The 17,962-nt window shown below is 42.0% G+C and overlaps 1 protein-coding gene across 10 annotated transcripts in view; it reads right to left on the reverse strand.

Moving 5' to 3' along the window:
- The window catches only part of NCOA7 (nuclear receptor coactivator 7), a 94,402-nt gene that overhangs the window by 45,352 nt on the left and 31,088 nt on the right, over window positions 1-17,962 (reverse strand). For 9 of the 10 annotated variants that reach the window (XM_048065604.2, XM_066994318.1, XM_066994319.1 and 6 more), the window contains one exon: window positions 6,549-6,802. In XM_048065604.2, coding sequence (XP_047921561.1) covers window positions 6,549-6,802 — 254 coding nt within the window. Of the gene's footprint in view, window positions 1-6,548; window positions 6,803-12,333; window positions 12,354-17,962 lie in introns of those variants that run through there. The other variant, XM_066994320.1, reaches the window with a different exon arrangement.

Here is a 17,962-nt window from a genome sequence, read left to right on the forward strand (position 1 = left end):
TGACAGTTGCATTTTTTTCCATCTATTAAAGTGTTAAAACACACAGAGCAAGCAACAGATACCTTCACGTGTTCAGTCTTCCTACCAAAGCGAGATATCATCCAAGTTGGAAACTTGTGATGTTCCAGAATTTAAGCTCAAGGACCTCACAAAGCACTGGTATGTAACATCAGCAACGTAACTCTTATAAACACAATTGGCCTTGACTGACTGTTTGAAAATTAAAGAAAGGAATATCAAAATGTTGCATCGAGCCTTTTTAAACACTTACTGGAAAAAAAAAAAGTATCAGTGATCAAGAAGGTTCTTCAATAGACTCTTATGACTCCTATGTGGAGCCCTGTCAATTAAAAAAAAAATAATACATCCTTTAAGTTACATTTTACTGTCATTTCTAACTGCCTGAGTGGAGAGAATCACACCAAAGGATACAAATACATCAATTTTCCTTGCACTCCCTTTTTTCCTCCCTGCTTCCCAGATGCAGACCAGAAAATTATTGACAATTCAACCACTAGCATCACAGAATGAGCCACAAGTTTCTATTTTCCTCTTAATACAGTTAAGAAATCTCTATTTTTATGCTACTGGACACATTTTTCATGTTCTGTCCTTTTTCCTATTTCAACTCCCTCACTTATCACTTAAAATTTACAATAGTTTCATTACTATCAATAGCCAATTTTACACTTTGGTTTTATATATTCGTAAAGCTTTGCATCCATGTAACAGTAGACTTTCAAACAGATCAACCTGCTGCCTGAACTACAGCTTTTTAGGCAGCTTGTAGCATGTTGACAGGCAATACCTAAGGATTACATTCATAACACCAAGTTTCCCTTGTATATCTTTTACTCAGCTTTACAACAAACAGGAACTTACCCATCAAGGTGAAGATTAAAAGAGGATTCCATACATGGAGAACTCAAGAAACCTTAGATGTTTCCATTTGATTTTTTAGAAATTAAGCGCTAGCAGCATTATTTCAGGTACCTACTCCTCCAGCCAAATTCTGCTGCCTGCAGACAAGGCATTCCTTCTGCGTGTGACAGTTTCTTGTAAACACCAATTAACAACTCAGCTCGAACATAACCTGTTAGTCTTAATGCCAATCCACTGGGATTCGAGATCATTTGTTCTCTATTCCCAAACAAGTGCTCGGAAACCTGCTGTCTTTCAGTCATTTGTCCACCTCATTCTTTCTAAATGGTTTCAACAAGTAACATAATATATCAACTGTGTGAAGCTTCCTATCCAGCCCACTGCCAGCTGCATTCAGTTCACACATAAATTACCCCAAACTCCTTGTTATTCTACCCAGGCAATTATACCAAAACAAAAATAAATTATTCCTCTGCTGCTTTAATTTTATTTGAGCCTGTTTAATAAATGGCCTGTTGATTAGAAATTACCATGAAAAGTGGGTTCAGTAAGTGTCCCACCTTTTAATTAATTTAAACTCTGCAATAATTGTCACTTCATTGCAAGCAACCTTCAGTTTTGGAAGTGGCAGTGAGTTTAGCTGTATGAGGGGAGCTGCCTCTGCTGATTTGGTGCCAAGCAGGGAAAAATCTCACCACATTGCAAGTGCTCAAAATTGCTACGTCCTCTCCGTTTTATTGACCGACAGCTGCTCTCGGCCAGCTACCCAGAAGGTTCAGAGGTTCTGTAACTGCATGCATGCCGTGCTGCTCCCATACCACCACTGCCCAAATCATGCCAGGGAGAACAAACCATAAAGGAATCCACTGTCCGCCTCTGGACTCTAGGGACTTGCTTTGGCACCCCCTGCTGAATGTGTGCTATCTTGTCTGATTATGTGGGCACAGACCACTTTCCCTTCTCAGGACTCCTGTCACGGTATTGAGGACTCCTGCTTGCGCTGGACAGAAATCAGACAGACAAGAAGATGAAGATCTATTAGTGTGACCTCCCACTCGCTGCAGAAATTGAATGGTGTGCATTGAGTGAGAACAGGAGGCTGCACGAAAAGAAAAGATGGCTTTATGATTAGAGGGCAGGATAATAAGCCAGAAAACGAGACTTTGTTTTGCTGATAAAACTATGTGATGTGGGGCAATTAACCAAACTTTTCGTTATGATGCTTTCTTTAATGGTGACTAATTCCTCACGTATGCTGATAGATTATGATTTCAAGCAAGATCAGAAGAATCTAGGAATACGCAGCACATCTGGTAGCAAGACACATTATATTGTTTTGGACTAAATGTATGAATGAAATTCAGAAGGTTGCTCTCAACCCTAATTTACACTAGCGTCACACTGTCTGCTTTCAGTGTCACATTTGTTGTTTTCACAGTCTTCAGTGGCAAAGCACCATCACCTTCATCTGCTTTAGCAATTCCAGACAGAAATGCTGGTTTCCCAGTCTCACAGCATTCCACCCGTGCAGTCTGTCCCGGAGATGTGGGCTCTGCCCTAGAGACAGTGAATTGGTCCCTCCAGGCTGTTACAGCTCCAGCACTGGGTTCCTGCAACTCACCCCCCATAGTTGTGGGAGTGTTTTAGAGCCTGTGACGCTTACCAAAAAAAAGCAAAACAAAGGATAAAATAATTTATATACATGTATACATACACACATATATACATATATATATTACACATGTATCTTGAAGCTCGGGAAATCAACATCTTCCAACTAAACAGGCTTCCCACAGAAAGTATCTGAACTAAGCAGCCAAGTTGCAGAAGCAGGTCACCTAGGTTATCCCAAGAAGGGCAGAGCATCCTGGGCACTTGGTATAGCAGCTAGGGTGCCGAAGCAGAAACTGCACTGTGCTGAACAAATACTTCCTTAGAAGTCTGAAAGAAGATACTGGAGCAATAATAGCAGAAGACATAAGATGAAGTTAAGAAGCCAATTGCTACATAAGCTAAGAGACAAGGTAAAAAATAAGGAGAAAGTTGTTTCTATTGGTCCTCAGAAAAGAAAGAGAAGTAGTACTGGTGCCTCTGTCATTTTAAGGCAAGAAAACAAGGGCTATATCTACAAAGCAACGTCTTACAGTGTGAGATTTGGAGACTGAATGGTACAAATACATTGCAGAACTAATATAAAGCCACTGAAGAACACAAGTGCTAATAGAGAAGGAAAGTATGAGGTTACACAGGAGAAACCTTCTGGTGGTGGGATCTGTTCAGCCATTTAGCAGTGTCTCAGGAGAAATTATCGATACTGCAGTACCATTAGGTTATTTGTAACGGTGCCACCACGGTGCCAAAAGACATGCTGTGCAGAACAATCCTGGCTGGGGAGACGGATGCTGGAGGACTCCTTCCTGCAGGATGCTGAACTCTTTCTCCCCGGCTCTGCGGTGCCACCCACCGGCTGCAGACAACACCACATCACGGCGCTTGGCCAGGAGCTTCTCACCCCATAGCTGCACATCGCCTGCTTCAAAGAATAAGCCTTTTAACCGCTCTCTATTCTACAAAGTGTGGCAGGGAGCACCGTCACCCCCAGTTCTCTGCAGCCTTCAGAAGCTGCATTGCAGTCACCCTACTGGAGAGGGATTTATCTAATCAACAGAATCCTTCTCACATATTAACAGCTCTTGCATAAATCAGTTAAAGGGAAAACAAATTCAAAGTGGAAAAAGTAAAGTTGCCACCACCAGCATTTACAAATTTATAAAGGCAAACACGTTCACAAGTTTCTAAGGAAGGGACATGGTGTGTGAGGAACAAATTATAGTGAGATGTAATGTTCCTTCCCAGTTTTCTAACAACAATAAAGAAGCATTTGTGGTCCTGCAAAATATGAAAAGGAAATTATTCAGACGACTGAGGTCTTCATTTGTTTAGATGGAGAGACACGACCTCACTGGGCTCAAAGCAGCTTATGACAGGACCTCCATTAAGCCACAAAATAAATTATGCATGCATCATCATATCAACACGCAGATGAGACAAACTACAAGACTGTTGCTGCATCTAATGTGTTTTTCTTTAGACTAGCAAAATTAGTCATTTTGGTAAAATGCAGAAAGAATTTAGGAAAAAATATTAGTAATTGGCATATTATATTTCCTTAAAGTTCTAAGCACTAAGTTAAAGCTGGATAATTGGAAAACAACACCAAAAAAAAAAAACTTTGGGCAAGTAAACCCAGAAAAATGGTTAACCATAGGAATGAGAGGGAGATCACTTCAATCTGAGCATCTCAGAAACATCAGTGAAGGGAAAACTCACAAGAAACTATGTGGAAAGAAAAATATGAGGTATAGGTACCCATAGCATTAAATAAAGAAGACAGGTACATGTGCATTGATGGTCTCAGCCAGTTTCATATGGAAAAGACTGTGTTTTAGAGGTGTGGATACAGATTTGGCAGTGTATTCTGACCAATACAGCTAACACGTCTTCCACTGGGGACCTGCTGAATTTACACTTCTGCAGAGCTCAGCTCAGAGACATGACAAAAACTGTCTTGCACATGAAGGTGAAGGCTAACTCCTAAACGAGCCCAGCTCCTACAGGCTGCTCTGGGTTTTGGCAGAGCTCTCAGGAACCACTCAGTCCGCAGGGCAGCAGAGGCGGCAGCTTTCAGGAGGGCTGTGGTGACAAGTGGCTGAGCACAGTAACCGCTTTAACAGGTACAGCTGCAGGGGAAGAAGGCAGGTGTAACACAGGCAGGCTAATACCACGGCAACTAATGTTTCACCTGAAATTACTGCATTTTGAGACTTGCATAAGGAACACAGAGCTATTATATTTATTTCACAATCAACCACTTTCCACCTCTCTCTAAGCTTTCACTCCTACAACTTTGATGCTCCAGTTGGGTAAAAAACTTTATTTTTCATGACCAAAAGTGTAAGTTTATATAACAAAGGGGTTTCTCTATGGGTTTTGTCAGCAGGGTCTGTGCTCAGGTCAACGGCAGAATTAAGTTCTCGTACTTCTGAAAGCACTGCAGAACGTCGCACATCTGCATGACAGCTAGCAGTGCGACAAGTCACCCCCACAACGATAGCCGTCCACACAACACACCAGCATGCTTATCAAACGTTAGTAAAACCTGACTTTGTACTGACTGCTGGATCATTAGCCAAGGAAGACCTGGAGAGCTTTCTATTCTCCCGTGTCAGCCAGAAGGACCCGTGACAGAGGCACGCCATCCCCCATCTCCCTACAGCAAGCACCAATTGTCGCAAAGCTTTTCACAAAACTCCTGACACACTAGAGAAACAAGCCCCAGCTACCTCACGCAGCCCTGAATTCCTTTATGTACAAACCAACAATAAATTGATGCCTTAGGACAAGCGCTTTGTTAGCAATACAACAGGACTTTACGCTTTGGGGTGTGTGTTGTAGGCTTTGTTTTTAAAACTAACATACTAACAAAACAGAAACAGGGCACAGACTCATTCCTTAATAATTATTCAGTTTTCCTTCTACTTATTTTCTTTCAAGAACAGCACGGTCAGAACTTCTTAAGGCAACAGTGAAGCAACTTTTCTTTTAGTTTCCAAATTATTGACCTTACTAGATTCAAACCTGCCAAAACCTATGGTCTGATCAATGCATCACTGCAAACTCTTGTGCTTGCTAGGAAACATTACTCCACAATTTACCTTACTTTTGGGAAGGCCCATATTGCCTCATAAAAAAAAAAATCTTTAGATGCAGCCTAGTCTGCATGTGCCAGTCAATGTGCAACAGCACTTCTACTGCTGATTCATTTCCTTCTCCTCGAGAGGAATCCTCCTCAGGAATCAGCTGTCTGCGCACACTGCGTGAGCAGGAAAGAAGTCTGTTTTCACGATATCTGCAGTATTTTGTTGCCTTCCTTCTTTAAAAAAAGAACTAAGAGTTCATTCCTATAAACTATCCTTTCAAATTCTCTAGATAAGAAATTTTAGATACAATTTATGAAATACTTCAAGTATTTAACAAATTACAATCCAGAACTGCAAACATCTGTAAATGGTTCATCTCATATATATTTATGCACAAATTTAATTTTGTCTGAATTAATTGCAAGGATAAATGTAAAAAAAGGTATTTATGACTGACTGAGGTACTGACGATACAGTGGGAGGGAAGGGAGAGAACATGATGAGTATTCCAGCACATGAAGCTTTTGACATTTTGTTTAAAAACACGTAGTTAATTTCCTTACTTGTTCACACTTCAACGGACAAACTGGGATGAATTAAGACTGCAGTCTTATAATAGTGTGCATCATTTAAGAAACAATAACCCAATGAAAAAACCTGAACTCCAATTTCATAAAATACTGAAGAAAAAGTCTAGAAAAACAATTGTAATAATGAACATAACTGTTGCTTGTAACACTGTATTTTAGAACTGAGAAACAAGAAATGCTTTTTTTTTTCTTTAAGAACCGGAAGGGTAAAGTTAAAAATAGAGGATATGTAGAACATAAATTTGTTTGCTTTTACAGAAGAGATATCCAGAGTCAACTAACTTTTCAAGGAAAGCCCATAAAACAGGAGAAAAATACATTAACAAGCTATCAAAGCAAGTGCATTTAAAAGTACTCTAGTGATAACATAACTCACCAGTACTATAGTATCTTTTAAGTTCTGTGCGCCTGATGTCTTTCAGTTGATTGTATTTTTTCTTTTTCTTTTCTTTGTCCGGAGCAGTTTCTTTTTCCCTAGAAAATTTACACTTGTCTTCAGAGGAACTGATTTGATCCAAAATAACTTTACTTCCATCATCTTTCTCAGCAGGAGTTTTGGAAACAGGAGATCCAGGTGAATTGGCAGAGACAGTCTCAGCATTTTGTTTGGCTTGCCTTTTCTTTTTCAAACTGTACATTAAAAAAAAAAACACAACATGAAGACATAGCTAACCTCTGCAAACAAGTAAACGCACTTGCTAGCTTGATTTTTAAAATGAATTGAACAACAAAATTCCTTATGACTATGTAAAAGCCAGACTTTGCATGAGTATCTAGTATTATTCTAGGGCATGCTCTTCAGTCATCGTATCACCACCTCTAGGTTATCTTCTCAAGAACAATTTAAAAAAAAAAAAAAGATAATGTTTTTACTGTTGTTTCCCCTGTTCCTCTTCCCCAGTAAAAGAAACAAAAAACAGCCAAAAGTTGTTTTGTTTTTAAACCACCATACATCTACATTTAGAAAACAGAACCATGTTTTCAAGATGAAACTTAAAATAAAACTTAAGATCTTAACGTATAATAATACAACAGCTAACAGTAATTTCACAGTCAACTGCTGCTGCTTTATAGAAAGCTGCTTGTTTTGATATAAACTTGTTATTTATTTCCATTTTGTCCAAGGTTATCTACCAGTGGCCACCCACGCTAACCGACATCTGCTCTTGCACAGCTCATGTCACCTTGCGTCCCAAGTGTCACCAGCAGCTCATTCGGCAGCGCGACCAACGTAGCCACAAACTACTTGCACAGGAACATTTTCCAGACATTTTATCTCTTCTGAGAAAAATGTTAATGGCCTGCCAATAAATCTGACAAATTACCACCAACAAGAATATTTTCTTTTTAGGAGAAGCCTTAAAACACAAGCTCAAGCGAGAAAGATGCTTCAGGAATCCTAAAACCATTTTCTGCTAATTCATCATCTTTGCCACTGACTTTCAGCAAGAACAAAGCTCACTTTCTGGGCTGGGGGTCAGGGTCACTAAAATACCCTCAGTTACCATTTGTATAAGAACCACTGATGCATACCACACGGAACAAAAAGCTAATACTTCTCTCTAGCACATTCACTTCTTAGTTACAAGGTACCTAAGGGAGGGAGTAGTATATTAAGCTTGTTGAGGCTAAAAAATCAGCTACATGCACAGTAAGAGATACAGACAGAAAACAGACAACCAAGGATTCACCACAAATGTGGGAAGGTTACATGACCTCCAGCAGCAGTTTAGGGAAGTATGGAAAAACTTAATGGATACGCAGGGATTTGAGAGGTGGTTCTTTCCACCTCTTACATTTATATTTTAACGATATTTTTTTTTTTTCAGGCTACAATATAAAAATAAATACACAGAACAGTTTGAGAACTGTAGGAAGACATTTCAGGCTACACACCATTTTGTTTGCTTTTTGGTGTTTTTTTTTGTTTGTTTGTTTTTTTAAAAACATTAAATCCATTTCCCAAGTTTGAGACTTCTAAGAAGGGTCATTTTGACAGACCACATGTAACCAACATTTTCCAGTGAAGCATTTCAAAAGACAGTCTCACAAAAGCTGTGTCTATATCACACATCCGTATACATATTTCTTAAATGCTTTCCACAACCTGCAGCCAACTCAGCAGGGATGGGTCCTACTTCTGCAGCAGTTCCCTATTTGCTCAAACCACAGATCTGTGAGGTAAGTAGTAGAAGCTCACACTCTGCACAGCAAAATAGGTTGTGTATGTGTGAAATTTTACAGACCAGGTCCTGACTACGTATGAAAACAGCCTACAGAGACTTCTAAAAGATAAAAGCGAATGCATCTATATAACAGATGAAATGTTTTGTTTAGATTAGACAAAATTTGGGTATGCAAAGGAAGCTTATCTTTGACTAATAAGGCACAAACCCGATCAAAGGCTGCTCTAACAACTGCAAAACATTACAGTCACATTGAATATACAATGTCTATAATTAGCCCTGGTAGAAGTCTCTACAGAGCAGCCTGCTCCACTAAAATGACATATCCTTACCTTGTGGCTGAACTTGGTTGCTGACTTGTAAATGAGACCCGCCCCTGACTTTTTACTCCAGTGACACAGTGACCTTCCTGCACGCGTGCACCACAGGCTATCCAAACCATTTGCTTCAATAGGCTGGGACTGGTAAACACCCACTGGCTGCTCCATTTCTATCTACACTGCACCAGAGCCTTCCGTTTCAGATTCCTAATTTATTTGTTTTGATCACAAACCCCATTAGGTGAGCTCTTTGTAGTATGAAGGTAGTATCTCACAAACAAAACAGAACAGCCAATAGAAAGGTATAACTCTTTTCTGGAGTAAAAAAAAAAAAGAGAGACACAAAACCTTCTCTAGAGGTCAATAGTCCTCCTGATGATACTACCAGCTCCCATCAGTACTTTTCTTAAAACATACTTACATGAACCAGAGTTTTCAAAGTTGCCCTGGGCAACTTTAAGAACAAAGAGCTGAAGTAGAACGGGTCCATTAGTGACAGAAAAGAGGAAAGCAGAAGCGAGCCTGAACTGACCTGTGTAACATCGCCAACGAGTGCTCCCCATCTCGCCCGACCCCATGCTGCACATACCACACACCCTCCAGCAGCTCCCACACACAACTGCTGCTGCAGATGGGCAGGGTGTGCCCCGTAACTCCTATCGTGTCTTCAAGACGTATACCAGATTTTCAGCTAATGCCAAGCCTGCTCCTCCTGCCCACTCCTCTGTTTCAAGGCAATGACCACCCAACTCCCAGAGTGGTGACCTTGAAAAGACACTGGATGAGGACTGAGTATCCTTGATGTTCACCACAGGAGCTGGAGTCACTGCAGCTTCTCCTGGGGTTATGATCCGCGCTGCTAAGATGCTGCTTTTAAAGGTTTCTAAAGCCTGACAAAATTACCCCCCACTTTACTCACTCTTCAAAGACCTCAGCTATAATATCCCAAGGAACCAAAAATAAAACCATAAAACCAGCCTCATATTCACTGCATTTTTTGACTTTAAGTACACCCTCTTAGTATAGCAAAACCAAAGTCCTGTATGCGCACAAGGCAATTCATTATTAACATGCACTGGCAGCGTGCTGCAGAGATTGGGCTGTATGCAGCATGGCAGGAGAGCTACTGCATATTAAACAAAACTCCGTCCCCTTGGGCACCCCTTCAGCATCTCCCACACCAAACACACACCCCGGCAAGGCTGCTTAACACTGACTCAACTGAAATACCCAACAGACAATCAAATGGGAACTCTGTGTATTGCACAATAATTGACCACAGGCAAGGAGCACCAGGTCCACATCGCAGCAAGGCACACGAGCTGCTTGTCCTGCGCCTGCTAATGCTAAGATTTTCAACTCCTCTCTTGAGCAAATTGGAGGCTGAGGGTCTCACCTGCTCTTCTCCCAACTCTCTGTTGTTTCCTACCCTCCCTGACAAGAACCGTCAAGGAAAATCTATTTAGGAACATCATTTTTCAAACTATTTCCTTTTTTGACTGCTTTGGAAGATTTCTAGTGGCTTTGTTCAGTTGTAAACGGGATTTCCTTGAATGCAGCCAGAACTCAGTGTCTTATGAGGAGAGGCTGAAGACACTGGGTTTGTCTCGTTTGGAGAACCGGAGGCTCAGAGATGACCTCATTGCTTTCTGCACCTCCTGAGGTGGTGAAATGGAGAGAGCATGAGGGAACGGCACAAAGCTGTGCCAGGGGAGGGTCAGGCTGGACATCAGTGTTCAGGAGGGATTTGGATACTGCCCTCATTAACATGCTTTGCCTTTGGGCTACCCTGAAGAGGTCGGGCAGTCGGAGTGGATGATCTCTGAAGGCCCCTTCCAACCAAACTATTCTCTACCTTACAAGAGCCAAAACAGAGCTGAAGGCCACATAAATAAATAAATAAAGCCCCTCAGAAAACAATGTCAGGTTTTGCAATTAAAACAGCCTTTCAGACAAAACTATGTGCATCTTTTCCAGTAAGCGGACAAAGTATTACTGCAGATGACGTTTGTTTTTCAGTATCACAGTCGAGGAATATGCCATGTTTCACCAGGAAAGTTGCTAGGGGAAGGAAGAGGGAGAGAGAAAAAGGGAGGGCTGGAGACAGCTTATCTGCAAAAACACTCCTGTTTATGAAGAGTCTTACACATCTGCAATTTCATTTAGACAACAGATAGAGTTTTTCAAGCTAATTGGTTCTGACAGGCAAAGCACGTCTTCTGTATTTACACAGAGGCATCATTCTACTGCTCCTCAAAGCATTTTCTGAGCAACAACTGATACTCCATTTTCTAAATTTGTCCAAATACGGTTTTCCAGTAAAAGCTTTCAGTCTATTACCGTGAAAAATGGATGGCATGGGAGCTTTACTACTAAATCCCATGAAAATCAGGGGGAACTAGTTTTTAATGGACACTGGGAGCTGGCTGCAGAGATTTCTGGCACCTACTCTTTAGCCTGAACGTGGAACAAAAGCATTTTGCAACACAAAGACCATTCTCATATGATTTAATAAAGACTGGCAAGCTGAAAGGCATATAATTTCAGAGTAGGCAGGTAAAAGTACAATGTCAGCAGTGCTTGCTTAAATTAATTTGCAACTGATTTAAAAAAAAAAAGTCTGGGCACTGACTTACGGGAAAAGAGCCAGGAAACATTAAGAAATTACCTAGTTCATCTTCCAGATCAAAGTCTATTTGATTGCCTACAAAAAGCAAATAAATATGCATTTTTAGAATAAAACGTACGGAATTTCCCATATCACCAAGATAGGTCGTTAGTGTAAAAAGCAAACTGATCAGACAAAGGAGAGGTGGGAGAGGTGATGTGATCTGCAAAACTTTCACTACGAGACTACAAGCAATCAAGAAAACAATGCATCCCTGATACTGAGAAAATAAAGAAACAAATCTAACAATAACTTTTTTTTTCTAGAAAATGCATTTGGTTTCAATTCACACTTATTCAACTGAAAGGCCCAACTAATAATTGAATTGGAACTCATTTTGTGTATATTCAATAAGTAATCACAGACAAAGAGCACTAGGTCCACATCACTGGTTGTTCTAAAAACCTCCCAGGTTAATAAGACAAGGCTGGTTTTTTTGTGATGTATTAGATTAATTAAAATCACGGGGCACAGGCAACTCCTTTTAGAAACAAAAGCATCTAACAAAGTGGCCCTCCAAGAAGTATTAAAAAAAAAGAGGAGGAGGAAGGGAGAAGAAATCTTCATTATATTTTGAAGCTGACACAGTTTTCCCTTTGGAAAATGTTCTCCAATATACACCCTCTAAAATATGCCTTGATATCTGGCATACCGTCAGCATAACATCCTGCAGAGCACAAACAGATCATGCTCCACAAACGAGTTTCTTTTAATTCATTACTTATGCATACGTGCAATAAGGTTAACAGAAATTGTGAAGCACTTCAACTATCTTAATCCCTTTTGTTCCCATCAAGATTCCTGTAAATTTGCCCTATGTACAAAATCATATACACCACAATTATTTCCTTCAGAATTAACCATTTTCATCTACATTTTACAACTCTTCACTCAATATGTGCTAATTTCTTTGTATGCCAGATGCCTTTCTCCACCCATCCAGAACAGCTGAATAAATCAAATTCATTGTGTTAAAAAATTACGTACAGAAACCTTGTAGCATGACTGTGCTCTGATCCAATCTGATGTAGCCTGATGAATAAGTGATCTCAGGCAAAGCAAATCATTACTGTTTGCAGAGCCAAAGGAAGTCAGCCTGCTTGCCAGACCATAACGCCTTCTCCCGACTTCCTCAGTGCAGCTACTTTCACTTCACAACAGCATGGAGAAGTGTTCACCCTCAGTGAGAAATCTCGGTAAATAGCGGCCACCCTGCAAGAAAGCACGCTCCAGCAAACAGCCGCCGTTTCAGGCTGGTATGCATCCTGTTTTGGAAATGAGTAAGCCACAAGGCTGCATGTTTACAACTAAAACAGACTAGTAGGGTAAAAATAAAGGAAGGCACATATTTTTATTAATTTCAATAATTAACAGGAGGGGAAAAACCTATGATAAAAGTAACTCTGAATAAGCTATCAAGGACAACATGCACGGCTGCAATAACCTGAGAAGTGCCCACGCTCTGGTCATACTCTGCCAGTTCTTCCAAATGACAATGCACACGGCAGCTACACAAACCTCTGGTATTGGTACCACAGGTCAAAGCTGGAAAATTCTACCTTTATTGGAACTCCCGTTACTAATTGACAGCAAATACCAGCTCTGGGTTTTACACATGGTCAGCCATCAGCAGGGCTCAAGAAAGGAACTATGCTTCAAGGAGTAAAGTGCTGTACTGACAGTTCAGGTATGTCCATTTTCTTCCTGATATTGCCATTAACTTACATTAACAAGTCCCTTTACCTTTCTTTCATCATCTGTAACGCGGAGGAAAAGATTCGTAGCCACACTATTCTGGAATTCAAGAAAGGCTGTACCTTCTGACAAAACACTGTTCTTAGATTAAATGATAAAACGTTATTTTTTTCCCCAAGTTTTCTCCTGAATCTTAAATAATCTACTTAAGCTCTCTCATGTTAATTTTAGATAGGGGTTTTTCACAGTTTCCCAGGGTAAAACTCAAGGGAGTTTTGAGCTCTCCGAAAGGTTCTGTTTTCTTAAATTTAGGAATAGAGTGCTCCCGCACAGCTTAATAAACTCTGTTTTCCAAGGCATAAAGTATCCCCATCTTTTCTGTTTACTTAGCGAAAGAGGTTATACAGTATTCAGCACTCCATTACCATGACAACAATTTAATGAAAACCTTTCCATAGGGAAAGGATTTTGGAAAGCTGTTTTAGTCTGATTTAGACATCTATTTAATTCCTTCTTTTATAGCCTCAGTTACTGCATGCTCTTGAAGAAGAGCTTTAGACAGAGTGTAAAATGAAGAAATCTCTCCCTTAAGAGTCACTCCTTTAACTTTGCCCTAAATTCATTGAACAGCCTTGTTCGATTAAATCCACGCCACAAATCTATCTTGTTGCAAATACCAACTTGACTTTTAGCACAATCCCATCCTGCTCCCCCTCTTCTCCTTTGCTAACAAAGCCAGGTACTTCTTGTATGTACTCATGGTGCTCATTAATGATCCCAAACCCTCTCCTACACATGCAACGAATTCTTCCCAGACTGGCTCAGTGAAACACTTTTTCTCCACTGGAGCCTCTTGCCGGGGAGGGATGGCCTTGACTGGTCCCCTCCGGCTGGTGCACGCAGCTCCATCCGCTCCCCGCTTGCCGAAGCACTGCTCCCGCTGACACCCACGTGTTGGAGCCGCAGAAACCAGCGCTGTACTCACACGGCTGAGCAGGACAGTACGGGGAGGCTGCACGGCTTCTGCACAGGACAATCACGCTGTACAGAACTACGAAGATTATTTGATGAAGAAACCAAGGACATAGTAATCAGGCTCGCTGAAATACATTTGCTCCCCAGAAGTTTCATAAACTCCTCTCTCTTTGCCTCGGTTAGGGGCTCTTCAATAAACTCAACTTGCATGAGACAAAAAGGAAGGATCTTTTAGATTACTAATTGATTAAATTAGGGAAATAAAGTGCAAGAATTGAGAACTTCCCAAAAAAGAGAGAGAAGCCTACAGGATATTAGGAGACCTACAGGAATGTGTATTGCTCAATGCAGTCATCGCTATTCACCCACTCTCTCAGATAAGTGCCATATTTTCTTGAAAATACAGTTAGTTTTAGTTTTGATTAAACTGACTGAAAAGTCAGAAGGAAATGTAATGCTCAGTGACTAAAATAGCGATAAACATTTACAATGAAGCAATAAAATAGCAAATGAAATTCAATGGTCAAAGCAAAATCCAGGGGAAAGAGAGTCCTAATGCGACACTCGTCGTGCAGCAATAACATAGCTGGGACTCACCTCCAAAAGAAAAACCTAGGGAATGATATTTCAGTATTTTAGCTACAACGAGTATTGGGGTCATCAAGATAAATTGTTTCATGTAATACTGCCATAGTGAAAAGCAGCTAAAAATAAATAGCTTAGGCATCCTGTGTTTGCTAAAGATATAAACAGATACAAAAAGCAACCATGAACATTCATTGCGACTGCTCCTTCAAGCAGCAATGCCAGTTCAAAGGTGCTCTGCCCAGACTGCGGGGCCCGTCAAACTACAGCCCTGCTTGTTCTTTGCAGTATCAGGCTGAGATCAGCAAAAAGAGGACGCCAGAAAGCCAAACCACACAGGCTACACAATGACCACCCAGCCTTTGGACAGGAACACTGAAGTAGTTGCAGGAGCTTCTTCCCACTTGTCCAGAAAAGGCACTTTGGTGATGGGAAAGTTTCAGTAGGGTTTGAGTTGTGAGAGCCAGGAGAAGTGTTGAGAAGTGGGAGAAGTGTTTCCCTGCTGCAGAAAGCAGGGAAACAGTGACACTGCTTCCCCAACAGCGGTGGGGAAGAGAACACTGTTTTCTTCTTAAAGTAGATCCTATGGTTAAGTCAGTCGACTCAGCTTGATAAATGAAGTCATCTGGTTGACTTTGCCACCAAGGTAAGGGGAATTAGAAAGTAACCACAGCTAAAAAGTCAGAAACCAAAGGGTAGTCAGAAGTTTTCGTTATTTCTTCATTTAAACAACCCTTAAAAGGGACGTCCTAAGGAGGGAGAGGACTGAGATTGAAGTCACTTATCTTTGCATTAGCTTTTGCTTTCATTTAAAAAGTTACTTTGAAAACTACCGTTCAAATGTCAAGGCTACCTGCATTGTTGCACCACTGCGCATGGCATGACCGCCAGGACCCCAGAACGCCACGACACCAGGTGGCACTGGAATTATCCAGCTGCCACCACGCATTTCTTTGGGATTGTTAATCACATCTGGGGCTCGTAAGGGATATGGTGCACATGCTTACAAGCAGGTTTGCAAACTCATCTGTTCAGGAACAAATTTACAGCACGAAGCACCGTGACACAAGTGGAAAAAGCTTCTATTTAAAGCATTTCAGAGTGGTTATTAAAAACACGTCTCACTACGTGTCTCATCTCCCCAGCTCACTGTGTGTCTCAGTTCTACGTTTGCATTCATTGCTCCCAAACAACCTACAAGCTATTTAGCAGGTTGAGCAGTTTAATTGGCTTCTGAAAGGAGTCCCAATTAAGTGACACTCAGCGCAGGAGAAGAAACGTGCACGTGTATGGAAGATCCTGTTATTTGGCTTAAAGTTCAGAGAAGCACCCAGCAATGCTGATAATGGGTGGGGGAAAAAGAAGCTGCTGCAGCTTTTGTGTTTGGATAATGCGTGATACTGTTTCATACAATGGGTATTTCATACGTGAGAACAGTAATCCCCCCCAGGAAGCGTTTGCATCAATGCTTCTATACCAAACAGCATGGCACCACCTGGATCAAAAGGTCGCTAACCCTAAGTACGACGATGACAGGACAGGGTAGGGCTTGCCTACACAGGGCAGTTACACCGCACGCGTGTGTCAATGCAGCTTTTCGTATGGATATCCCTTACTCTGAAGGGAGTATTTGGCATGGTCTGATGCTATTCAGTAGCCAAAGCATTATACTAGTGGGGTAGGTCCTCCATTGCATTTACAATTTCTCTGCTGTTCTTATATCACAATAATAAATTATTTGTTTTCACTTTTAAATGAAAAATAGTTTGGATTTACCGCAGGGGGAAAACAACAGCAAAAAGCAGATCCTGACCACTGTCAGCACGAAGGAAAGAGGGGTGACAGGGGGAAACGAGAGGTTCTGCTCCACTTCCATCTTCTCCGGACTCCAGGAGTCCAAAGGGCCACCCACCACACTTGAGGCAGACACCAAACCAGAGCAACAGCCTGGGGAAAAGGGAAGGTTAAAGTGCTCCTGAATTTGACTGCTCCTCTGCGTGGGCACAGAAGGCCAGCTCCCGGCAGCAGCCCCGCACACCCACACCGCAGCAAGGCCACAGGGTGGGTAAGACACAGTGTCACGGGCCGCCTCCCCCCCGCAGGAGCGAGAGGCCGGCTGTCTTCACCCCCCACTGCCTTCAAGGACAGCGTGCTCCCAGCAGGCTGGGCTGGCAGGAACCAGGTAAGGCAGGTGCTCCTTAATATCCCTCTCACTTTGCCCCATCCCTTCTCAGAGGCTGGGAGCAGGAGCTCCCTGGCTGGACATGATCCACCGCCCTGGCCACAGCTCTGTTCCCACAAGCAGCTCCCGCTGTCCTGTTAAACCCAGCAGCACAACTCCCCACACGCACAGCATGGCTCAAAGGCATCAGTTGGCAGGACCAGAGTCGTCTTCTGCAGCGTGAAATACTCGGGATTGCCAAAAGGCAACGAGAGGCTTCTGCAACACCAAGGACCGTTCTCGGCCTGGGGCAAGCAGAGCTGCTGCAGGGGCAGCTGCTGTGCTCCAGGCAGGAAGAGGAGCCCCGTCCTTGTAGCACAGGCATGTGGCACACGCACAAACCCTCGGCTTCAGAAGATTTGATTTTGAGAGATCATCTGATTTAAACATGTGATGAACGCCTCGAAGCCATGTATTTATAGAAGCATTACCAAAAGCAAAGCATCCAGCAGCTGACAACGTAGAAATGCGATGTTAAGTCAAAAACATCAAATATAAGCTAAGTTCAGTGTGTATGAGATTGGCTAGACGCTAAGTCTAAGCCTACTGAATTAAAAACAGGCACTCCAGAAAAAAACGAGTTAAAAGCCTGGATTTATTACCAGTAGATGAAGTGCTACACAAGACACATTCTCCATGCCAAAGAGACTGCTGCCTGACAGGAAAATGCTCAGTGTATTAAGAGGCTCAGAGCCAGCTACCTGATTTATGGCTCATTTGCATTACAAAGGTTTTCCAGCAGAAGGGCAATTCTCTTCCTACCCCCCAAATTCCTAACCAATTTTGCTGCTCTCCCTGGGATTTCCTCCCACACAAATCAACAAGAAAAGTCCCACAGGCCTCAACAGTGGAGCATCGGAGACTCAGAGCACAGTTAACATACGTCCTCAAATTTCAGCTGATCCTAGGCAACAGTCCCTGTCCAGACTACAGAGTAAGACAGAAAAAAAAACCACAAACCCACACTTAGAACCCACTCCTTGTAACCAGATTGGCAGGAGCAAGACAGGGCTTGGAGAAATTGCTCCCAAACCCAGTCTGGAGGCTGGGTTAATGCTGAGGGCATGGGAACACACCAGCCTTGCACCACAGAGAGCCTAACGCCATGAAGAATTGCAGCACAGGCTCCTACGCTGCTCC

This window comes from Anser cygnoides, chromosome 3 (genome assembly GCF_040182565.1).
Source record: "Anser cygnoides isolate HZ-2024a breed goose chromosome 3, Taihu_goose_T2T_genome, whole genome shotgun sequence".
NCBI lineage: Eukaryota > Metazoa > Chordata > Aves > Anseriformes > Anatidae > Anser > Anser cygnoides.